This window comes from Echiichthys vipera, assembly GCF_963691815.1.
Source record: "Echiichthys vipera genome assembly, chromosome: 18".
Lineage (NCBI taxonomy): Eukaryota > Metazoa > Chordata > Actinopteri > Perciformes > Trachinidae > Echiichthys > Echiichthys vipera.
The window spans coordinates 17,565,543-17,592,040 of record NC_139843.1 but is presented as its reverse complement, the minus strand read 5'-3'; the positions used below and the strand labels follow the sequence as shown (position 1 = coordinate 17,592,040).

Here is a 26,498-nt window from a genome sequence, read left to right as displayed (position 1 = left end):
GAATAGGATTTTAAAAATAATAATAATAATATTTAGAGTAAAACTAAATAAAATGGGGACTGTAAGCAGACTTGTTCCAGATGATTTGATATTCGATTGTCAAGGTTTTTAAAAAGATATAACTTGGAACCTGGAATTTCTGACTTACCACCAAAGACCCTCTATTTATTGTTTTGTATTTAAAAGTGATGACTTAATTTTACTGGTAAATACATAATAATAATACACTCAATTTGTATAGCGCTTTTCATAGTACACAAAGAGGCTTCACAAAGCAGAATATACAGTGTATATATATACAATGATAATCATATTTTTAATTACTAGAGTTGCCGTCCTTTTTAATGTTATTAAAGCCTCAAAAGTACGCCTTGAGTGTCCTTGGAAAAGAAACTTAAAGGTTTAAATGTAGAATCTTCATCAAAAACTACATTTTTAAAAAACAATAATACATCCACAGGTTTTACAATGACTTCCTGTCACGTTCTGTTTACATTTTACCAGCCAATAGCGTCCGGCATTGCGGGTTGCCAGGGTTGTCTGTTGTTGGGAGCAGCTACGGTAGGCAGCGAAGGGGGCGTTTAACGGTATTAAAACGCACGCCCAAATGGCTACGTTTCTCCTTGATCGGTAAGCTAAGTTTCATGTTCACTTAGCTGTAACAACTAACGGTAAAACGGTAACGGCTAACGGTAACTGTCAGTCAAACTCCTCTGCATTTCTTTTCTATGGTGTGATTTGCCGGAGGGACGGGTTCAAACAGGCTGAAACAGACTCCTGTCTCCTGTAGGCTACTGGGCCGGGTCTGACAAACCTGGCAACCTGAGTGGTGGAATCCTTTTTTGTTGTTGTGACTACGATCTTGAGGCTCTAGATGGCGGTGTTCTGCTCATTCTCCATATTCAACCTTTAAACATTTAAGTTAAATGCAGTACTGGAAAATGACAATATAACATAAAAAGCTCCCATTATAATTACAGAGAGTAATTGCTGCCCACACACTCTGACTGAAATCATTCATCACAGTGTGTGGGAGCAGTTCACCTTCTTTTGAACATCACCCACTGCTGCTGGACCGAGAATAGACCTGCGCATGCTCTGTGGTCAAGGAACAAACCCCGCTCTCTTCCGGGTTATTAATGGTAACCTGTGCCGGATTGGCTGAGCCGGCTCGTCCTCGCGGAGTGGGCGGGGCCTCCTCTGATCTGCAGTTAATCCTACGGGGATCGGTTGGAAGTCAGCGGAGTGGAGAAAAGAGGAGCGGGGAGCAACGAACGAGTTTTAACTCCACAAGCACGGACTTTAGACGACGTTAATGTTCATACAAGAGTACTAAAGGGATAAAATAGAAGTTGTTTAACATGACTGACTAACTTTAGAGGTGCGTTTTTGTGGGGGAGACTCAGAGGTTTGACGGGGAAAGTCCTCCGAGGGCTCAACATGGATGTCCGGGGAGCAACGGTGCTACTGTGAGGAGGAATTAAGGCCGTTTCTGGGTTATTTCTGTTTGTCTGACGGAGCTGAGGAGGGTTTTAAAGCAGCAGCCTATTAACCAGGTGAGTCTATCCCCTGAAACTCTTATGCAATAGTTTGTTTTGCACAACATTTTTTTGTTTGCCTGACTAATAAAGTGTGTTCTCCATTCCAGGTTTAAAACTCAAGCCTGTGGCTAAGACTAAGGTAAGTCTTTAAAGTTCATTGGTTTGAATCTGAGCTTCATTTCCATAGCATTCAAACGTGCCCAGGCAGCTTTACCCGCAGCATTAATCCACAACAATACAATCCCTGAGATATAACGGAAAGGCAGGAGTGTCAAAAATGTTTTGGAGGCTTTTTTTGCTGAATAAATGCCAGTGTTGCTGTTGTTGCTTTCAGCCATGATAATCCAGTCTGGCTGTCACCCATATCATTACTTATTATGAATTATAAACAAGCCGCCTACCCCCCTATCACCCCAACTCCATCTGTTGCTGTGATTTATTCCTCTGTGTGTGTGTGTGTGTGTGTGTGTGTGTGTGTGTGTGTGTGTGTGTGTGTGTGTGTGTGTGTGTGTGTGTGTGTGTGTGTGTGTGTGTGTGTGTGTGTGTGTGTGTGTGTGTGTGTGTGTGTGTGTGTGTGTGTGTGTGTGTGTGTGTGTGTGTGTGTGTGTGTGTGTTGACCTTTTTTGCCTTTTAAATGAAACACACAGATGTCCCCTTTGCCTCAGCACAGCATCATTTCACAGTCACTGGCTGTGTGTGTTTGTGTGTTGCTGATACCTTCACTTCTCCTTGTTGACATGTAGATATGCTGATCCATGGCAAACCAATACAAATGACCTGTCTCACACACAGGTTATACACACACACACACACACACACACACACACACACACACACACACACACACACACACACACACACACACACACACACACACACACACACACACACACACACACACACACACACACACTCAAACAGTGGAACCATAACTCCCCTCAGTCCACACGTACAAAACGGTGTGTGTGTGTGTGTGTGTGTGTGTGTGTGTGTGTGTGTGTGTGTGTGTGTGTGTGTGTGTGTGTGTGTGTGTGTGTGTGTGTGTGTGTGTGTGTGTGTGTGTGTGTGTGTGTGTGTGTGTGTGTGTGTGTGTGTGTGTGTGTGTGTGTGTGTGTGTGTGTGTGTGTGTGTGTGTGTGTGTGTGTGTGTGTGTGTGTGTGTGTGTGTGTGTGTGTGTGTGTGTGTGTGTGTGTGTGTGTGTGTGTGTGTGTGTGTGTGCGTGTGTGTGATAGCATTATGTCAGCCTGTCATTGTCCATGCTGTTTGTTCTGTGTGCTGCGTGAGTTATGCTTGCCTGTGCTACTCTGGCAGATGAGACATGATAGGTCAGAATGAAGGAAACTCTCTCTATATATATATAATTCAGTGATCATTCTTTTGCCCAGTTTTTTTTAATTAATTTTATTTTTTTCTATTTTTTTGGATGTTTAATGTGGGTATATTTGCTTCAGCCCCGCCACTCCACCTCCATAACATCAAGGTCTTCGTCTCCCCCAAGCTCAGTCCTACATGACAGTCGGCTGTCAGTACACAAGAACAAATATACCCTGGAAAAATGACTGTGTCACCTTGGAGACGGTGACAAGCTGCTGCTGCTTACGTAACGTGTCTTCGGGCCACTTGAAGGCCAAGTCCAGTCATCTTCAGGAACTGGAAGTGAATGAGGCATATGACGTCTTTTGTCCATCTCCACCTAAATTTGGACACGCTGTAGGCTTTTAATGCTATTTTGACTCACTCATCAGATATGGAAAGAAAAGTTGGGGAAAACATGTTTTTGATGCTGTTACAAAACCTTTTTAGACCCATTCTGTCACTCCTTTCTTATTCCTGAGGATAACTGGTCACATCCCGGTTTTTAGAGAACATATGTAATGGAGTTTGATCGCAGGAACATTTTAGTGATTCAGTGAAAACATCAGCTTGGGTACGAGGGTTGGTCCTGTGAACGAAGGGTTAATATGCAAAAACAGGTACATGTTATTCTTAAAATACATTGTTACATTGATATTCCATGGCTTGGACAAAAAAACAACATTATTTAGGACTTACACTTCTCTTTATTGATCCTTTGGGATGAACTCCCGAAAGGAATTTGAGTTTCCAGCAGCTTACAAAAACACGAGGGATGTATATTAAAAAAAAGTATAAGATAACCAATAAACTCTTAGCTAAATAAATACAGAAAGTATAAAAAAAAACAATAAACCTTAAGCAATAAACTCTTAGTCACATATATGTGAGGTAGATGTAAGAATGCAGGTCAAATAAAATTCAGGAGAAATAAAATCAGATAAGTTTAATGTAGAGGAAATTAATAAGATAGAATATAAATTATGTTTGGCTGTATATGACAGAAATGAGCAGTAAGATTAAATTATTGCACTTAAGTGGTTGACAAAGTTATTGCACAAAATAGAAGAAGATAAGTGTCCAGGTGTGTAAGAGTAGATTATTACTTTATTATTAGTCTGTTTTTGCAAATGGACCGTTTAGATCTCACCATTTTGCCCCAATTTTAATTATCACACACACGCCTCAAAATACCCAAATTACTTTCAGCTAAATTACACGTTGTCTTCTGTTAACTTGAGAGAAAAAACAGCATGCTTTCAAACTCTCATGCTCCGCCTAAAAGCACCGCTGAACAGTGGGTGTTTGGGCACGTTATCTGGCAGCGGCCAAATGGCATTCTGGGAGATGCAGGAACAAAAATCCATTTTCTTTATAGTTCAACACAGAAACCATTGTACACATGTCACATACGATCTTGACTCATGGCGACTTGTTGACCTGCAGTGTATCAGTGTTGATCCTCCATCTGCCTCCCTATCTCAGATTACACATTACACCGCTAACACAAAGTGTGATCTATATTCCAGGTTGATGATTACTAGTGGAAATAAATGCTCATACTTCATGAATGGTGTCACAGCGTTCAAGTCACCGTTTCAGTGTTTTCCATGTGTACATACACAAACAGACACCTTATCTGTGTCTCTTCCAGATGCTGAAGCTATGGAGGCGAGATGTGCCGTTCTCAGAGAGGCTGGGGGAGGACTCTCCTCTGGCCTCAGCACCTGGTCCCCCGCCAACGGCAGCGCCTGCGGGCCCCAACATTTCATGGCTCCCCGAAGCCCCACTGCTGACCACAGAGCAGCCCATTTTCCTCATGACTCCCGCGGCGCAGGCTGTGTCTGGCTTCTTCGTTTGGACCGCACTCATCCTCACCTGTCACCAGGTAACTGCTTCCAAACAGGAGGACGGGGGTGGGGTGGGGGTGAAATCATCATGTGTTTTATTTACTCAGCTGGTGATACAGATGTTGAGATCTGACAGATCAGACACATCTTACAAAAATATAACTTAGACTGGACAGGCTTTGTGCATCTGTGCATGTGTGTGTGTATGTTGTTTAATGCACAAATGATGTGATCCTGCAAATACACCACACATCTGCTCAGGCCCAGAGAGGGACAGGGGTTGCTCGGCAACATCCCTCAGCAGGTGTTTGTGATACAGAGCCTGAATGTATACACACACACACACATGCACGCACGCACGCACACACGCACACACACACACACACACAAACACACAAACAAACACGCACAGGTGAAACTTGATGCAGGTGGATGAAAAGCCTCTATGGAAAAAAAGAAAAACAAAAAGAGTCATGTTTTTTTTTCACACATTTTCCTGTGCGTTCATGTCGGTGAGGTTATGTATTGATTGTTAAAGGTCCCATAATTATGCTAACTTCCAGGTTCATACTTGTATTTTGGCTTTCTATTAGATATGTTTACATGCTTTATTGTTCAAAAAAAGTATCGTTTTTCTCATTCTGTCTGTCTGAATACATCTGTATTTACTCTCTGTGTGAAATGCTCCGTTTTAATGCCTGTCTCTTTAAGCCCCCCTGCTCTGACTGGTCAGCATTTCTGGGTCTTCATCCAAGTTCTTTGCGTCTCTGCACAGTCATTGCAGCCGGGGAATGACTGTAATGGCACTGTAGTGGTATCGTCTATACAGTAGAGTTGTGACATCACAACATACAGAAGTCCTGACGGCTCGTTTAAAGACACAGTTTCTGAAAACAAGCACTGTGTGCACTTCTCTGAGAATTGAGTGTTTTGATACTTTTATTTATAATTTTATAATTTATAATCAAAAACGACATGGACATCTCAGTTTTTACAATATGGGACCTTTAAGTTCAGTGACGTCGACACACTGACAAGACAACAAAGTGACATTACACAAATCTGGGTATTGTCAAGAATCTGTATCCTCGCAATGTCGATCAAGTTATGTTTTACTTTCCAAGTCATTTTTTAAAGCTTACAAAAGCTCTGCCTAACCCGTAGAATTGCCGTCCCATCTCCCTACACAAGTGTTTAAGCCCTTCGAGATGGACTTACACGTCTACAGCCAGAATAAGAACAGGGAGGCAGCTTTTATTACTTGTGCCACAAAGCTGTGGAATATGTTACATTTGAATTTAGCCTGCACCTTGCTTTGTTCTGACACAGTGCCGGTATTTTATACTTCTCATTTTCAATATTTAAAGTGTCTCTTCTTCAATATTGAAAGTGTCTCTTCTGTCTGTCCCAGATCTACATGCACCTGCGCTTTTACAGCTCACCGAGGGAGCAGCGCCACATTGTACGGATCCTCTTCATCGTTCCTATCTACGCCTTCGACTCTTGGCTCAGCCTCCTCTTCTTCACCAATGACCAGTATTACGTGTACTTTGACACCGTCAGGGACTGTTATGAGGGTAAGGGCATGTTTTTTCGTCTTCATCCTGTGGAGCTCAGTCTGTGATTTGCAGTGACGATGCAGTTTTGTTAATACTATCGATTCAGCAGACCATGAGGGCAGGCCGCTAAATCGATGAACAGCCGTTGCTTAGTGCGTGCTCTTATCTCTCATTATACACTAAGTTGCCTTAAATGAAGATGCATTTAAAGGTATTTTTTTTTATTCCATCGATGGATGGAAGTTTTAAATCCTTTTCTGTCTTTTCCAGTTGACCTGTTGAAACACATTATGATGAAATCAGTCTGTCTGTCCATCCTTAACAGACAACTCCTCCCACTCGCTGAATGTTTATTTAGTAAAGTGCCCTCTCACCCGTATTAGGTTCCTGCCTTTTCTGTCGTATACTGAACCTTTATTTACCTGTTTACTGCATTTTGAGTTGTCTTGTAGCAAACTTTTTTTTAAACATTTGTCAACACTAAAATGAATTATAAGCGCTATCTGTCATGGCATGGAATATGAGTCTATGAGTAATATTTATACCTTAAACTGCAGTGCTCTCCTCTTGGACTGAGGGGCTTGAAATGAAATTGAATGCAACCCGGAGGATTGGCAAGTGGTGGGACTTAAATGTTTTAATTGAATTTTGAATGATGATGATCTTACAGACTATATAATATGGACATAATCTTGGTGTTGTGACTTTCAGGTTTCATTTTTAAGGGATCTGTGAAGAACACGACAACAGCTGAACTACTGATATTTTGTATAGCAGGAATCGAGAGTGGTGACGTCAATGTAAAACACTTACAATTCATGTTCTGTGAAGAATCAGACAAAACACAAACCACAAAGAATTTTCTTCAGTTACTGTAATAAAGCTATAACCCGTACAGTTTTCACAAGGAAGTTAGCTACAGAGTCCAAAACAGTAACCAGGCTGTTAACATGAGGTCTGCTGGGGACTGACTCCTTTTTGGAGCCAGCCTTTCTTATCCAGCCCTAGAGGCCTCTTGGATTGTCCCACAGTCTATATTGTAGATCCTTTTGTTCATGCATTTCACTGCTTATTCAGTGTTTTCTTAATACACTGACTCTACAGTGTGCATATGTATTTGAACAGTATGCATTCTCAAATTGTTTATATATCAGCTGAGGCCTATTTTTAATTTACACATCTCCATGCATAGTCATCTCAGAAATTTGGTTTTGATATTATTTTAACTTAGTGCGACTAGAATCTAGTGGAAAGGGATGTAAACATTGATCATTGGCTCACTGTCACGTCAGAAAAATTAACGGTGAGCCGGCGGCTTTGATGAGCGGATGGATGACACAAACAAAACAAATGCAGCCAGATCCTTTGAATCTCTGACGTCTCTTACATTTTTGAATTGGCAGAAAGCCAACTGACTGCCTCTGCTCCTCATTCCTCAGAGGCAGTTATGATGCTCAGGATAGAAATAGTCTGCTCGCTGTGTGGCGCTTAACACACGTGTCACTTCCTGTGTTGTTGATACAACATGTCACTTGCATTCATATGTGGAGTGGAGGCGCTCTCTTCTGTGAGGTTCTGCTTTTTAGCAGGAAGCGCCCCAAGTGTGTTTATCATCACTCCCTCAGACAGCTGGCTCTCCTCCTCCTGGTTCTTTCTTCTCTTCTCTTTGCATTAGCTTCCCTCTCTTTGCTGTTTTCCCATACCTCTACCAAGCCCTTTTCAGTACCTTTCACTTTTTTTCTGCCTCCTCTCTTCCTCCTGTTTGCCTTCCTCTTCCCACGATGCAGCTGAGCCCCACCCTGATCTTTTCCTGAGCAAGGATGACCAACCTGTTGCATGGCAACTGCTACAAATCTTCCTCGTCAAGGAGAATGGCTGTATCAGAGAATGAGTTTCTCTCAAACAAACTGGCTGCAAAGTTCCCATTCTCATTGTATGTAGGCCTACTGTATCACCGTGGAAACGAGCACTGCTGAGTTGACGGGGGTCCTTGGAGGGAAGTGAAAGAGTGTAACGCCGAACAGCTGAGACAAAGAGAGCAACGCAGATCAACCAGTTCTCTTCTCTTAGCTCTGCACGCTAGCTTTTGTGTTTAAGTCAGACTGTGAACTGGCATTTATGTCATCTAATTACATAAGTATTGTCTGACAGGCGTCTGATGTCCGACAGCAGATGACAAAAGGAAGTGACGGAGGTGTAGTGTACGCGTGGGTGGAGTAGAGCTAGAGTCCGAGTGAGAAAAGAAAAATACAGTAACTCAGCAGCAGATAACTGACTTGAGATCGGTGTTGTGACACAACACTGTAGCACACACAAACATCCTCCTCAACCTCCCACCCATGCACACACACACACACACACACACACACACACACACACACACACACACACACACACACACACACACACACCATGGCACGCACCCAAGATCTATCACATGTTCACACTTTTACCCTTCACACTAACCTTATTTTACCTCACACAGGCAGTCACAAGGCGAGAGAGTGTGTGTGCTAACAGGATTAGCCTGGCTGTGTTTTTATGAGCCTTTTGGTCGTCATCATCCTCTCACTGAAGCAGCACACAGGAGAGATAATCCACCGGTCACAAGAGACAGTCAGGTCGCAGAGGGAGGGGAGTGTGTGTGTGTCTAAGTGTGTGTTGGAGAGAAAGACAAAGTTTAGTGCTATGGGTTTATTGCAGAGGGAAGCTTTATTGTTAGGCTCAAGCTTTGTGTAAGCCAGTTGTCCTGAGGGTCCTTGGAAGGACAGAAACACTAGGTTCCACTAAGTCATCTGTGCTTTTTATTCTTTATTTTTTTTCATATTCAATAGCATTTTATTAAATCAGAACTCATTATCACATTCATTTAGGTTTATCCCCGAACCCGTTTAAGTAACAAACTTCTAGCTTATATTATTATGTATTATATTATATATAATATTTAAAGTCAAAGTCAGCTTTATTGTCAAGAGCTAAAACATAAAAAGTCTACTAATCATTTCATCGATCAACTTTTTTATATCATATAAACGGAATATCTTTGTTTTAGACTGACAAAACAATACATTTAAATAAACAGAGAAAGGGAATTGCAGCCCAAGTTATATGTCCTATTGAGCTGAATAGTTACGTGTGCATGTTTTGTGCATTGTGTGGTGTAGCACAAAAGTCTACTGTCGGCTCTGTATGCAGCCTCAGTGGGCCCCCTTTTTCATACAACCACTCTCACGCCTTTGCATATAACTGAACCAACATATTGAATGCTAAAGTAAAGTATTTGCAACATAGTAGTAGAAAATAAATACAGGTGGAGCCTGTAGTATCATGAGAGTTAGCTTCATTGTGTGTTGTGTTGCAAAAACAAAGAGAACAACCAAAGACACAACACAGTCGTCTGCGACGAGAGGTTGTTCAGCTGGACTGGCTGTCGACGCCCGACCCTTTATTCAGGGTCATATGCGGTGTCATTTTGTTTGACTCCAGCCTCTTCAGGCTTCTTCAGGCTGCCAGCTGATGTCTGGCTCAGCCTCCTCAGTGTCCACCATCACCATGCAGGGGTCTGGATGAGAGGTTTAATGTGCTGCTCTGCTTCCAGCTGCAGCATCTTCTTGACCAGATCTACTTATACATGCTAGTCTAATGGTGTCCAAAGTTCATCTTCATCACCTGCTCAAGGTCATCAAGACACGTGCCTGTTAAGTAATAAGCATAAGCAAACCGCTCTGGGGTCTTAAATCTCCAGTGCTGCTCTTTGTCCAGCTCATAGTCCTCTGGCTGGCCCTGAGTCTCTGTGACGCAGCTCAGTACATTGTAGTCCATCTCCCTGGATATAGCGTGTACCCAGTAGCCAGGCCCAGAGACCACATGCGTCAGCATTCAAAGGAATATGCAGCGTGACCTCTGGCGCTCTTTACCAGGTGGTCTGCACACAGACACAGACAGCAGACACGGGACGTGCCAGGTCAAAGTCAATAACTTTGACCTTGAGCGTTAAGTAAAGGCACATGTGATCTTTGTGGAAGAATGAAAAGAACCCCAGAACGTTGAAGTGTCTCGATGCAGCCAGCTCACTCTCTTGCCTGCTGAACAATATGATTCTTGACGACCTTAGCGGCCCCCGCCTTGTCTATGTCACTGTATCAAGTGATTTGTTGTTTCTGAAACAGTTTTTAGTAATGACCTGTTGTCCTGCCTTCCTGTCCTGCTGAAATAGTATAAATCTAAAATGTTATGTTTGTATCAAGTGTTATCAGCTACAGTGCAATATGTTTGCAAAACCAGTGTGACAGGATGTGTTGTGCTTGTGTGACTGCTTTGGGGTCTGAGTGATTCATTCTGCTCTACTTTTTTAGTTTGTGGTATTACAGTTCAAAGTGTTTTTTCACAGTTGCTGTTGTGCAAAGTCTCCAAGGGCAGCTTATTGAATATTTTATATATATAGTAACATATAAGAAGGTACATATAAGTAGGTACGTTTGGGGATATATATATATATATATATATATATATATATATATATATATATATATATATATATATATATATATATATATATATATATATATATATATATATATATATATATTTATATATATATATATATTTATATATATATTTTTTTTTAATTATTATTATTATTATTTTTTTTTTTTTGTGACATGTCACAGTAGGAAAAGCCCAGGAATAAATGATGGCTGAATTCCATGTATCTGCTTCAGTTTCAGGGTTCATGTATTGGGCATGCTGGCTCACTGCCACTCTGGCACGGCTTACTGGGACACTTGAATAGAACAGAGCCATGTAAAGAAAATGAATGTTGCATATATTAAATGTTGCATATAGGGTTTGCCTGGGATTATCATAAAGTGGGCATGTCTATAAAGCAGAGACTTGAATGTACCCTTAGAACCATTTTCATCCAAATATCTTCATGTGAGAGATTAAGGGCCCCCTTTTGAAAAGGGCCGTGCCAGTTTTTCCCTCTGCAAAAAAATGTAGCCTCCAGAGTGTTAGTTTGTCCCCATCCTGACAAGCTGACATGACATGTTGGTACCAATGGAAGCCTTACATCGTCTTGTTTCATATGATACAAATATATCACAACAGCCTCTTAAATATGGCAATGTCGCCCACCATCGCCAGCGCCCCCTGCAGGTCTCAGGGTTAATTAAGAATCGATTCAGTATCACAAAACTTAATGTCGCAATATTCGAGTGTATCGATATTTACTTACACCCCAAGTGACAAGTTGGGGGGGGCTGATCCCAGCTTAAGGAAAATATGCCATGACATTTATGGATTTCACGATAACAATATAACTTGCAATAAATAAATAAAACAAATATTAAAGTGCACCCAGTGCTGTTTTTCTGCTGCTAAAATGCAGCAAATGATTTCCAACATTATTTTATTGACCTAAGAACAAAAGGCACCATTAAAAAGTGATAGTGACCTTTTTAAAGTGCAGTTTTCTACTGATACTCTGTCAGCTAACTCTAAAAATGTGAGTGTCTTTAGTGATGATTTGAAAAGAATATTTATTGTGCAGCCCTATTTTAGAATCAGTTGTTCAAAAAAAGCTTGCTTTATAAATGTGTTCTCAAGCGTACTCAATTTACCGTTCATTTTTATTATAAAGTGACAACTACATTTCAAAAAGAAGCCAAAAGCCAGATAGCGACCTCTGGAACACCAAGGTGGCTTGTGAAGGGCTAACAGCATTATTAAAGTGAGTAAATAATGTCTGTATAGAGATAATAAAAGCCAACCCTTTCTCTCCTTGTTTCTCTCCAGCGTTTGTGATTTACAACTTCCTGAGTCTGTGCTATGAATACCTGGGAGGAGAGAGCGCCATCATGGCTGAGATCAGAGGAAAACCCATTGAGTAAGTTTCCAATTTACAGCATGAAACGAGGGAGTTTGACTTGTTTTTTTTTTTTCTCTTCCCTTTTCATGCTGTATCTACAGCACTCAAGTCCCCACAAATATCAGAAACAGCAATCAGTGTAATCCAGGTGTTTTGTCCTGTCAGGTCCAGCTGTTTGTACGGGACCTGCTGTCTGTGGAGAAAGGCCTACTCCATCGGCTTCCTGCGGTTCTGTAAGCAGGCCACTCTGCAGTTCTGCGTGGTTAAACCGCTCATGGCCGCCGTCACAGTCATCCTGCAGGCCTACGGCAAATACAAGGACGGAGACTTCAAGTAAGTGCTGTAAACAGGGAGGTAGATCAAGGAGGTCCGTCAGCTCTGCCTGGAGTGACGTTTGGGTTCATATGTTGCTTGTGACTGGTGGAGCTGGGGATGAGAACACAGGAGTTGTTACCTAAACAGAAAAACTGTTAAAGATGCCACCGAATATAGAAATAATAATCATTTTAGTCTCTAATGGGAGATTTAGGCTTTGAGCATGACCTACAAAAATAGCAGTCAAGCTATAAATCAACACCAACACCGCTAACACCGTTCTCTCTCACTTCTTCTCTCTCAACAGTGTTGCCAGCGGTTACCTGTACGTGACCATCATCTACAACTTCTCAGTTAGCTTGTCTCTGTACGCCCTCTTCCTCTTTTACTTCTCCACCAAGGAGTTGCTCAGCCCTTACAGCCCCATGCTCAAGTTCCTCATGGTCAAGTCCGTCATCTTCCTCTCCTTCTGGCAGGGTAGGGAGACCGCACCGCACAACACAACACAACACACAACATAATGTGTGTATACAAAGTCTTCATTTATGTACCATCTTATCATTTGTGGTCAGGCGTGTTGCTAGCCATCCTGGAGAAGTGCGGGGCCATCCCTAAGATAAACTCAGTGGAGGTGTCTGTTGGCGAGGGGACGGTCGCTGCCGGTTATCAGAACTTCATCATTTGCATCGAGATGTTTTTCGCGGCGCTGGCTCTGCGCCACGCTTTCACGTACAGAGTCTACATGGACAAAAGTCTCGACTCACAAGGTGAGAAAGGGAAGAGGGGAGGAAGGGCGCCAGAGTTTAACACGTCTTACAAAAGGAAAAATCTAAGATATTCTAAAATGTCTCCACTTTATTTCCATCCATCCCCATCTGCTCAAATGCATATATTCTGATTCATCTCTCTTCTTTCAACCAAAACCTCCCACACCTTGATTCACTTTCTTTCTTTTAAAAACTTTTTTTCATTCTACTGTCCATCACTCATGTTTTTGTTTGGGTCTGTCTCTACACCTCCATCTTCATCCTTCTCTTTTCTTCTCCGCCGTGCCATAAAGGACCTGTTCCTACATATGGAGAGTTTGGTAGGTTAAACACTGATGATGTTTACTCCACATCCCCCCCCCCTTCTTTCCTTTATGCTGCTGCTGTTTTTAGCTAGTTTTGTTCATCCAAGATTTACTGAGTTATTTTCTTTTTTTGTTCTTTTTTTTTAATTCAAGGGTTTCAATGTGATTTGTATGGAAGCCTATTTCCACTAATGTGACGGGAAAAAAGATCCTGGGAGTAATTACAGTGAAAAACGTTCTTATTATCTCAACATAATGACTTATTAACAAAAAACAATGACTTATCTCAAAATAATGACTAAGTGTCTTGAAATATTTACTTATCTAAAAATAATGACTAAACTTTCTCAAAAACAACTTAGTGTCTCAAAATAATGACTAATTAAAGAAAAATAATAAACTAGTATCTCAAAATAATGAATTAGTATCTTAAAAGAATGAATTAGTATCTTAAAAGAATGAATTAGTATCTTAAAATAATGAATTAGTATCTTAAAAGAATGAATTAGTATCTTAAAATAATGAATTAGTATCTTAAAATAATGAATAATATCTTAAAATAATGAATTATTATCTTAAAAGAATGAATTAGTATCTTAAAATAATGAATTATTATCTTAAAAGAATGAATTAGTATCTTAAAATAATGAATTAGTATCTCAAAATAATGAATTAGTATCTTAAAATAATGAATTAGTATCTTAAAATAATGAATTAGTATCTCAAAAGAATAAACTAGTATCTCAAAATAATTAATTAGTATCTTAAAAGAATGAATTAGTATCTTAAAAGAATGAATTAGTATCTTAAAATAATGAACTAGTATCTCAAAATAATTAATTAGTATCTTAAAATAATGAATTAGTATCTTAAAAGAATGAATTAGTATCTTAAAATAATGAACTAGTATCTCAAAATAATTAATTAGTATCTTAAAATAATGAATTAGTATCATAAAATATTGAATTAGTATCTTAAAAGAATGAATTAGTATCATAAAAGAATGAATTAGTATCTCAAAAGAATGAATTAGTATCTTAAAATAATGAACTAGTATCTCAAAATAATTAATTAGTATCTTAAAATAATGAATTAGTATCTTAAAAGAATGAATTAGTATCTTAAAATAATGAATTAGTATCTCAAAATAATGAATTAGTATCTTAAAAGAATGAACTAGTATCTTAAAATAATGAATTAGTATCATAAAATATTGAATTAGTATCTTAAAAGAATGAATTAGTATCTTAAAATAATGAATTAGTATCTTAAAATAATGAATTAGTATCTTAAAATAATGAATTAGTATCTTAAAAGAATGAATTAGTATCTTAAAAGAATGAATTAGTATCTTAAAAGAATGAATTAGTATCTTAAAATAATGAATTAGTATCTTAAAAGAATGAATTAGTATGTTAAAATAATGAATTAGTATCTCAAAATAATGAATAAGTATCTTAAAATAATGAATTAGTATCTTAAAATAATGAATTAGTATCTTAAAATAATGAATAAGTATCTTAAAATAATGAATTAGTATCTTAAAATAATGAATAAGTATCTTAAAATAATGAATAAGTATCTTAAAATAATGAATTAGTATCTTAAAAGAATGAACTAGTATCTTAAAATAATGAATTAGTATCATAAAATATTGAATTAGTATCTTAAAAGAATGAATTAGTATCTTAAAATAATGAATTAGTATCTTAAAATAATGAATAAGTATCTTAAAATAATGAATTAGTATCTTAAAATAATGAATAAGTATCTTAAAATAATGAATTAGTATCTTAAAATAATGAATAAGTATCTTAAAATAATGAATTAGTATCTTAAAAGAATGAACTAGTATCTTAAAATAATGAATTAGTATCATAAAATATTGAATTAGTATCTTAAAAGAATGAATTAGTATCTTAAAAGAATGAATTAGTATCTTAAAAGAATGAATTAGTATCTTAAAATAATGAATTAGTATCTTAAAAGAATGAATTAGTATGTTAAAATAATGAATTAGTATCTCAAAATAATGAATAAGTATCTTAAAATAATGAATTAGTATCTTAAAATAATGAATTAGTATCTTAAAATAATGAATAAGTATCTTAAAATAATGAATTAGTATCTTAAAATAATGAATAAGTATCTTAAAATAATGAATAAGTATCTTAAAATAATGAATTAGTATCTTAAAATAATGAATAAGTATCTTAAAATAATGAATAAGTATCTTAAAATAATGAATTAGTATCTTAAAATAATGAATTAGTATCTCAAAATAATGAATAAGTATCTCAAAATAATGAATTAGTATCTTAAAATAATGAATTAGTATCTTAAAATAATGAATAAGTATCTTAAAATAATGAATTAGTATCTTAAAATAATGAATTAGTATCTTAAAATAATGAATTAGTATCTTAAAATAATGAATTAGTATCTTAAAATAATGAATAAGTATCTTAAAATAATGAATAAGTATCTTAAAATAATGAATTAGTATCTTAAAATAATGAATAAGTATCTTAAAATAATGAATAAGTATCTTAAAATAATGAATAAGTATCTTAAAATAATGAATTAGTATCTCAAAAGAATGAATAAGTATCTTAAAAGAATGAATTACTATCTTAAAATAATGAATTAGTATCTTAAAATAATGAATTAGTATCTTAAAATAATGAATTAGTATCTCAAAATAATGAATTAGTATCTTAAAATAATGAATTAGTATCTTAAAAGAATGAATTAGTATCTTAAAATAATGAATTAGTATCTCAAAATAATGAATTAGTATCTTAAAAGAATGAATAAGTATCTTAAAATAATGAATTAGTATCTTAAAATAATGAATTAGTATCTTAAAATAATGAATAAGTATCTTAAAATAATGAATTAGTATCTTAAAATAATGAATAAGTATCTTAAAATACTGAATTAGTATCTTAAAATAATGAATAAGTATCTTAAAATACTGAATTAGTATCTTAAAATAATGAATTAGTATCTTAAAATAATGAATTAGTATCTCAAAATAATGAATAAGTATCTCAAAATAATGAATAAGTATCTTAAAAGAATGAATTAGTATCTTAAAATAATGAACTAGTATCTTAAAATAATGAATTAGTATCTTAAAATAATGAATTAGTATCTTAAAATAATGAATTAGTATCTTAAAATAATGAATTAGTATCTTAAAATAATGAACTAGTATCTTAAAATAATGAATTAGTATCTTAAAAGAATGAATTAGTATCTTAAAATAATGAATTAGTATCTTAAAAGAATAAACTAGTATCTTTAAAATAATGAACTAGTATCTCAAAATAATGAATTAGTATCTCAAAATAATGAATTAGTATCTTAAAATAATGAATAAGTATCTCAAAATAATGAATAAGTATCTCAAAATAATGAATAAGTATCTCAAAAGAATGAATTAGTATCTTAAAATAATGAATTAGTATCTTAAAATAATGAATTAGTATCTTAAAATAATGAATAAGTATCTCAAAATAATGAATAAGTATCTCAAAATAATGAATAAGTATCTCAAAAGAATGAATTAGTATCTTAAAATAATGAATTAGTATCTTAAAATAATGAATAAGTATCTTAAAAGAATGAATTACTATCTTAAAATAATGAATTAGTATCTTAAAATAATGAATTAGTATCTCAAAATAATGAATTAGTATCTTAAAATAATGAATTAGTATCTTAAAATAATGAATTAGTATCTTAAAATAATGAATAAGTATCTTAAAATAATGAATTAGTATCTCAAAATAATGAATAAGTATCTCAAAATAATGAATAAGTATCTTAAAATAATGAATTAGTATCTCAAAATAATGAATTAGTATCTTAAAATAATGAATTAGTATCTTAAAAGAATGAATTAGTATCTCAAAATAATGAATTAGTATCTTAAAATAATGAATTAGTATCTTAAAATAATGAATTAGTATCTCAAAATAATGAATTAGTATCTCAAAATAATGAATAAGTATCTCAAAATAATGAATAAGTATCTTAAAAGAATGAATTACTATCTTAAAATAATGAATTAGTATCTCAAAATAATGAATAAGTATCTCAAAAGAATGAATTAGTATCTTAAAATAATGAACTAGTATCTTAAAATAATGAATTAGTATCTTAAAATAATGAATTAGTATCTTAAAATAATGAATTAGTATCTTAAAATAATGAATTAGTATCTTAAAATAATGAATTAGTATCTTTAAAATAATGAATTAGTATCTTAAAATAATGACTTAGTATCTTAAAATAATGACTTAGTATCTTAAAATAATGAATTAGTATCTTAAAAGAATGAATTAGTATCTTAAAATAATGAATTAGTATCTTAAAATAATGAATTAGTATCTTAAAATAATGAATTAGTATCTTAAAATAATGACTTAGTATCTTAAAATAATGAATTAGTATCTTAAAATAATGAATTAGTATCTTAAAATAATGAATTAGTATCTTAAAATAATGAATTAGTATCTTTAAAATAATGAATTAGTATCTTAAAATAATGACTTAGTATCTTAAAATAATGAATTAGTATCTTAAAATAATGAATTAGTATCTTAAAATAATGAATTAGTATCTTAAAATAATGAATTAGTATCTTAAAATAATGAATAAGTATCTTAAAATAATGAATTAGTATCTTAAAATAATGAATTAGTATCTTTAAAATAATGAATTAGTATCTTAAAATAATGAATTAGTATCTTTAAAATAATGAATTAGTATCTTAAAATAATGAATTAGTATCTTTAAAATAATGAATTAGTATCTTAAAATAATGAATTAGTATCTTTAAAATAATGAATTAGTATCTTAAAATAATGAATTAGTATCTTAAAATAATGAATAAGTATCTTAAAATAATGAATTAGTATCTTAAAATAATGAATTAGTATCTTAAAATAATGAATTAGTATCTTAAAATAATGAATTAGTATCTTAAAATAATGAATTAGTATCTTTAAAATAATGAATTAGTATCTTAAAATAATGAATTAGTATCTTAAAATAATGAATTAGTATCTTTAAAATAATGAATTAGTATCTTAAAATAATGAATTAGTATCTTAAAATAATGAATTAGTATCTTAAAATAATGAACTAGTATCTTAAAATAATGAATTAGTATCTTAAAATAATGAATTAGTATCTTAAAATAATGAATTAGTATCTCAAAATAATGAATTAGTATCTTAAAATAATGAACTAGTATCTTAAAATAATGAATTAGTATCTTAAAATAATGAATAAGTATCTTAAAATAATGAACTAGTATCTTAAAATAATGAATTAGTATCTTAAAAGAATGAATAAGTATCTTAAAATAATGAACTAGTATCTTAAAATAATGAATTAGTATCTTAAAATAATGAATTAGTATCTTAAAATAATGAATTAGTATCTTAAAATAATGAACTAGTATCTTAAAATAATGAATTAGTATCTTAAAAGAATGAATAAGTATCTTAAAATAATGAATTAGTATCTTAAAATAATGAACTAGTATCTCAAAATAATGAATAAGTATCTTAAAATAATGAATTAGTATCTTAAAATAATGAATTAGTATCTTAAAATAATGAATTAGTATCTTAAAATAATGAATAAGTATCTTAAAATAATGAATAAGTATCTTAAAATAATGAATTAGTATCTTAAAATAATGAATTAGTATCTTAAAATAATGAATAAGTATCTTAAAATAATGAATCAGTATCTTAAAATAATGAATAAGTATCTTAAAATAATGAATTAGTATCTCAAAATAATGAATAAGTATCTTAAAATAATGAATTAGTATCTTAAAATAATGAATTATTATCTTAAAAGAATGAATTAGTATCTTAAAATAATGAATTAGTATCTTAAAATAATGAATTAGTATCTTAAAATAATGAATTAGTATCTTAAAATAATGAATTAGTATCTTAAAATAATGAATTAGTATCTTAAAATAATGAATTAGTATCTTAAAATAATGAATTAGTATCTTAAAAGAATGAACTAGTATCTTAAAATAATGAATTAGTATCTTAAAATACTGAATTAGTATCTTAAAATAATGAATTAGTATGTTAAAATAATGAATTAGTATCTTAAAATAATGAATTAGTATCTTAAAAGAATGAATTAGTATCTTAAAATAATGAATTAGTATCTTAAAAGAATGAACTAGTATCTTAAAATAATGAATTAGTATCTTAAAATAATGAATTAGTATCTTAAAATAATGAATTAGTATCTTAAAATAATGAATTAGTATCTTTAAAATAATGAATTAGTATCTTAAAATAATGACTTAGTATCTTAAAATAATGACTTAGTATCTTAAAATAATGAATTAGTATCTTAAAATAATGAATTAGTATCTTAAAATAATGAATTAGTATCTTAAAATAATGAATTAGTATCTTAAAATAATGAATTAGTATCTTAAAATAATGAATTAGTATCTTAAAATAATGAATTAGTATCTTTAAAATAATGAACTAGTATCTTAAAATAATGAATTATTATCTTAAAATAATGAATTAGTATCTTTAAAATAATGAATTAGTATCTTTAAAATAATGAATTAGTATCTTTAAAATAATGAATTACTATCTTAAAATAATGAATTACTATCTTAAAATAATGAATTAGTATCTTAAAATAATGAATAAGTATCTTAAAATAATGAATTAGTATCTTAAAATAATGAATTAGTATCTCAAAATAATGAATAAGTATCTCAAAATAATGAATTAGTATCTTAAAATAATGAACTAGTATCTTAAAATAATGAATTAGTATCTTAAAATAATGAATTAGTATCTTAAAATAATGAATTAGTATCTTAAAATAATGAATTAGTATCTTAAAATAATGAATTAGTATCTTAAAATAATGAATTAGTATCTTAAAAGAATGAATTAGTATCTTAAAATAATGAATTAGTATCTTAAAAGAATGAATTAGTATCTCAAAATAATGAATTAGTATCTTAAAAGAATGAATTAGTATCTTAAAATAATGAATTAGTATCTTAAAATAATGAATTAGTATCATAAAATATTGAATTAGTATCTTAAAATAATGAATTAGTATCTTAAAATAATGAATTAGTATCTTAAAATAATGAATAAGTATCTTAAAATAATGAATTAGTATCTTAAAATAATGAATTAGTATCTTAAAATAATGAATTAGTATCTTAAAATAATGAATAAGTATCTTAAAATAATGAATTAGTATCTTAAAAGAATGAATTAGTATCTTAAAATAATGAATTAGTATCTTAAAAGAATAAACTAGTATCTTTAAAATAATGAACTAGTATCTTAAAATAATGAATTAGTATCTTAAAATAATGAATTAGTATCTTAAAAGAATGAATTAGTATCTTAAAATAATGAATTAGTATGTTAAAAGAATAAACTAGTATCTTAAAATAATGAATTAGTATCTCAAAATAATGAATTAGTATGTTAAAAGAATGAATAATATCTCAAAATAATAAACTAATATATTAAAATAATGAATTAGTATCTCAAAATAATGAATTAGTATCTTAAAAGAATGAATAATATCTCAAAATAATAAACTAATATATTAAAATAATGAATTAGTATCTTAAAAGAATGAATTAGTATCTTTAAAATAATGAATTAGTATCTTAAAATAATGAATTAGTATCTCAAAATAATGAATTAGTATCTTAAAAGAATGAATTAGTATCTTTAAAATAATGAATTAGTATCTTAAAATAATGAATCAGTATCTCAAAATAATAAACTAGTATCTTAAAATAATGAACTAGTATCTCAAAATAATGAATTAGTATCTTAAAAGAATGAATAATATCTCAAAATAATGAACTAGTATCTTAAAATAATGAATTAGTATCTTAAAAGAATGAACTAGTATCTTAAAATAATGAATTAGTATCTTAAAATAATGAATTAGTATCTTAAAATAATGAATTAGTATCTTAAAATAATGAATTAGTATCTTTAAAATAATGAATTAGTATCTTAAAATAATGACTTAGTATCTTAAAATAATGACTTAGTATCTTAAAATAATGAATTAGTATCTTAAAATAATGAATTAGTATCTTAAAATAATGAATTAGTATCTTAAAATAATGAATTAGTATCTTAAAATAATGAATTAGTATCTTAAAATAATGAATTAGTATCTTAAAATAATGAATTAGTATCTTAAAATAATGAATTAGTATCTTTAAAATAATGAACTAGTATCTTAAAATAATGAATTATTATCTTAAAATAATGAATTAGTATCTTTAAAATAATGAATTAGTATCTTTAAAATAATGAATTAGTATCTTTAAAATAATGAATTACTATCTTAAAATAATGAATTACTATCTTAAAATAATGAATTAGTATCTTAAAATAATGAATAAGTATCTTAAAATAATGAATTAGTATCTTAAAATAATGAATTAGTATCTCAAAATAATGAATAAGTATCTCAAAATAATGAATTAGTATCTTAAAATAATGAACTAGTATCTTAAAATAATGAATTAGTATCTTAAAATAATGAATTAGTATCTTAAAATAATGAATTAGTATCTTAAAATAATGAATTAGTATCTTAAAATAATGAATTAGTATCTTAAAATAATGAATTAGTATCTTAAAAGAATGAATTAGTATCTTAAAATAATGAATTAGTATCTTAAAAGAATGAATTAGTATCTCAAAATAATGAATTAGTATCTTAAAAGAATGAATTAGTATCTTAAAATAATGAATTAGTATCTTAAAATAATGAATTAGTATCATAAAATATTGAATTAGTATCTTAAAATAATGAATTAGTATCTTAAAATAATGAATTAGTATCTTAAAATAATGAATAAGTATCTTAAAATAATGAATTAGTATCTTAAAATAATGAATTAGTATCTTAAAATAATGAATTAGTATCTTAAAATAATGAATAAGTATCTTAAAATAATGAATTAGTATCTTAAAAGAATGAATTAGTATCTTAAAATAATGAATTAGTATCTTAAAAGAATAAACTAGTATCTTTAAAATAATGAACTAGTATCTTAAAATAATGAATTAGTATCTTAAAATAATGAATTAGTATCTTAAAAGAATGAATTAGTATCTTAAAATAATGAATTAGTATGTTAAAAGAATAAACTAGTATCTTAAAATAATGAATTAGTATCTCAAAATAATGAATTAGTATGTTAAAAGAATGAATAATATCTCAAAATAATAAACTAATATATTAAAATAATGAATTAGTATCTCAAAATAATGAATTAGTATCTTAAAAGAATGAATAATATCTCAAAATAATAAACTAATATATTAAAATAATGAATTAGTATCTTAAAAGAATGAATTAGTATCTTTAAAATAATGAATTAGTATCTTAAAATAATGAATTAGTATCTCAAAATAATGAATTAGTATCTTAAAAGAATGAATTAGTATCTTTAAAATAATGAATTAGTATCTTAAAATAATGAATCAGTATCTCAAAATAATAAACTAGTATCTTAAAATAATGAACTAGTATCTCAAAATAATGAATTAGTATCTTAAAAGAATGAATAATATCTCAAAATAATGAACTAGTATCTTAAAATAATGAATTAGTATCTTAAAAGAATGAATTAGTATCTTAAAATAATAAACTAGTATCTCAAAATAATGACTAAGTAACTCAAAACTAATGAGTTGTTTAGAATGAGAAAGTTTCTCGTTGTAATGACTTACAGAATCGTCTCTTTTTTCTATCACATTGGTGGAAATGGGCCCTGAGAGATTAGTTTAGTTTCTTACCTGTAACTGTTGCAGTCTTTTCATTTAGTCTCTTTCTTCTCGCTCGTATTCCTAAGTCGTTGCCATGGTTTCCTTCCCCCTTTGTTCTCTTCCTATCCCTCTACATCACTGTGAAATGAACCCCTTTGCCTCTCTCTAAATCACCTCCACTGTCCCTTTACAATTCCTCCTTTTTCTCTCTTTTCTCTTTCACCCCTTCCCTCCTTTTGTCTCTCTGTTTGATACCCTCTAAATCACTGATGCTCCATTCTTCCTTCTCTGTTTTGTATCCACTCCTCTTCCCACTCTCCTTTCCCTCTATTCTCTCTTCTTCTCCTTCCTCCCCTGTGCGTTTGATTTGCTCCCACATCCCTGCCTAAATCCCCATAAATCAACCTTCCTTTAATGTTTTTTCCTTCCTCTGCTTACTTTTCTCTCCTCTAAATCTCTCCTGCACCTTTCTGCACCCTTTAGTTCCTCTTCCCACTGTCCTTCTCCACCCCATTCCTCTTCCTTTAAACTCCATTCACTTTTCTTGCACCTCTTCTCCCGACGTCTAACTCTCCCTCCTCTCGTCCGCCTCCTGCAGGCCGCTGTGCCCCTATGAAGAGCATCTCCAGCAGCCTGAAGGAGACCATGAACCCGGGCGACATGGTCCAGGACGCCATCCATAACTTCTCCCCGGCCTACCAGCAGTACACCCAGCAGTCCACGCTGGAGCAGGGGGCGCCGCAGCCCGTCTCCCGCACTCACAGCACCGTCAGTGGCCGCGGCGACACAGAGAAGACCCTCCTGCTCAGCTCCGACGACGAATTCTAGATTTAGACTGTTTCAGTGGCAGATGGCACTTGGTCCTCCAGTGCAGCCGGCCCTCTTCAATGTGTGAATGATTAGAGAGGTGTGTGTTTGATTTTCCTGTTTTTGAGACCGACCGTGAATGCAAGGACCTTCCTGCATGAACATTTCTAAATCCACATTTCCAGAGCGTCTTATTCGGTGGCGACACTTTAAGCAGATTTGGTGTTTGGAAAGTTTGTGAGTCACGCTCTTACATACTGAATCATACTTGACTTTTGGAAGGGAAGTTTTCTGGCTCGGACGGAGGCTCGATTTCACATTTCAGCTCAGTCATGTGGCTCGTAGTCATGTAATCGTCCTGATGGATGTTTTTTTTGTCCTGGGTCTGGATTTTGAACGCCCTGTTGTTTTCAGAGAGTCATTGGCTGTGTTTATCAAGCCTTGAAATCCTTTTTATTTTATTTTATTTTTTCTTCCCATGACTGGAAATAGAAAATATCATTAAAGTTTTATAAAAGTTTTGAACTTTTACTTTCATGAGGTTGAAACTTATATTAAGATATTGATTTGAAACAATTGAACGCGTCTGTTTGCTTCAAACAGAAGCTGTTTTCAGTATCGTAGCAGTCTTGTGGTACAGCTATAAAAATGGGGTCTGAAGTTATGAAGAACATGTGTAGATCCGTTTGAACTGGGGAAACCCTGGTGTATTGTGGGATTTTAAGGGACAGCCTTCACTACAGTGTGGGGATGGATTTAAAAGGGAAACCAAGTCACAAACACGTGCTAATGTCAGTTGTGTGGATCAATCTTATTGATATTAGTGGAACAGGCGAGAGCAGATTATAGATCACACTGTACATCTGCTCCAGGAATGACCGCAGCATCAGAGCGGGTCTGGATTACACTGGTGTAAGTGGCGCATTATTTAACTGGTGGAGATTAAAGCCGGAGCTGCTGGAGTAGACCTCTGCAGGACATAATGTAGGTTAAATGGATTAAGGGGACAACACGAGAGGAATATAGGTTAAAGATAACTTTAGATGCTCATTCTCCGTAGAGAAGCTCTGCCACAGGAATTAAACCGTTCCTCTGTTAGTATACATGCATGATTCCAAATGCGGACATTTACAGTCAAACTGCAGTTTACTTTTAGAATTGATGACTCTGAATTGCCCGTAGGTATGAATGCTTGTCTGTCTCTGTTTGTCTCTATGTGCCCTGTGATAGACTGACGTCCTGAGCAAAATATAATGTTCATTTCAGTTTGACTTTAACACACATTTTCAAAATATTAGTGCTAGTTTAATTTCAAGGTATTCCCGACTGAGTCCAAATCCTGAAGAAAGACTCAGATCCATCCAGATCCGGTGCCCGGACACACCCACTGTAGTGACTTGTTTTTCAGCTTTCAGTATTTTAAGTTTTTCACTTGTGAGGACCCAAGACTTCAGCTTCACTACATGTTTGCACATTTATAGTTCTTATCCTGAGCTATGGTATATTAGACAAGGCATAATATAAGTACAAGTCCATTACCAAGTCCACATAAAAACAAATATTAGCACAATAAGGGGAAACGGGGAAAATATATTACGCGTACCACGTTTTCAACTTATGCATTAACAATATGTCCAGCCTCTCGTTTAACCTTCACAGACGCATCTCTGTGACTTGATGTGCGTCTGTTCTTCCAGGCAGTCTTTTTTGGTTCATTTTAACTTCACCGCAGCCAGAGCTGTTGTTTTTTTTACACATAATTGAAGTTCTTGAGTCATTTGAATGAGTCATGCGGACTCTGTCCACGTGTTTACTGTAACTTCTGTCACTGCTCTGCTGTAGCTCCGCATGAACACCAGAGGGCCGCGTGGAGAAGACAGGAACACGGTCACAGTTAAAAACAGTTATTCACACACTTGTAACATGGAACTGCTTTGAGAACCAACCTGTCACTTTTTAAAAAATTCATTTTCCAATCATGAAGCCAGTCTCAGACAGTAGTCATGGTTTTTCTTCTTATTTCTGCTTGTGCCGGACGTAATATTGGTTTTAAGTAGGACAGATTCCAGTCTGTGCACAGGAGCAGTGTCCTATTTTTAGACATTGCTGAGTGTTGTCTGGGTAATTGGGTGGCTACATTTTGACATGGATACAAAGTGGATCATTTGCACCAAGGCTGAGCTTCTTCAGGCTATAAACGACCCTGTATGCTCTGGTCAGTTTATAGTGCTGCAATCCCGGTACGCTGTGTTCATGCGGTTTCTTTTCTGTACAAATGCCTTTTCACGCTGAA

The 26,498-nt window shown here is 32.7% G+C and overlaps 1 protein-coding gene across 1 annotated transcript; it reads left to right on the top strand.

Annotated features, from left to right (window-relative positions):
* The first annotated feature begins 1,422 nt into the window (after positions 1 to 1,422).
* Positions 1,423 to 26,498, top strand: tmem184ba (transmembrane protein 184ba). The gene is made up of 9 exons (XM_083933047.1): positions 1,423 to 1,556; positions 1,649 to 1,680; positions 4,549 to 4,782; positions 6,156 to 6,321; positions 12,100 to 12,190; positions 12,338 to 12,505; positions 12,795 to 12,964; positions 13,060 to 13,254; positions 23,997 to 26,498. Exons 3-9 carry the CDS (start codon positions 4,549 to 4,551, stop codon positions 24,224 to 24,226), a joined length of 1,254 nt encoding a protein of 417 aa, XP_083789173.1. The 5' UTR covers positions 1,423 to 1,556; positions 1,649 to 1,680; the 3' UTR covers positions 24,227 to 26,498.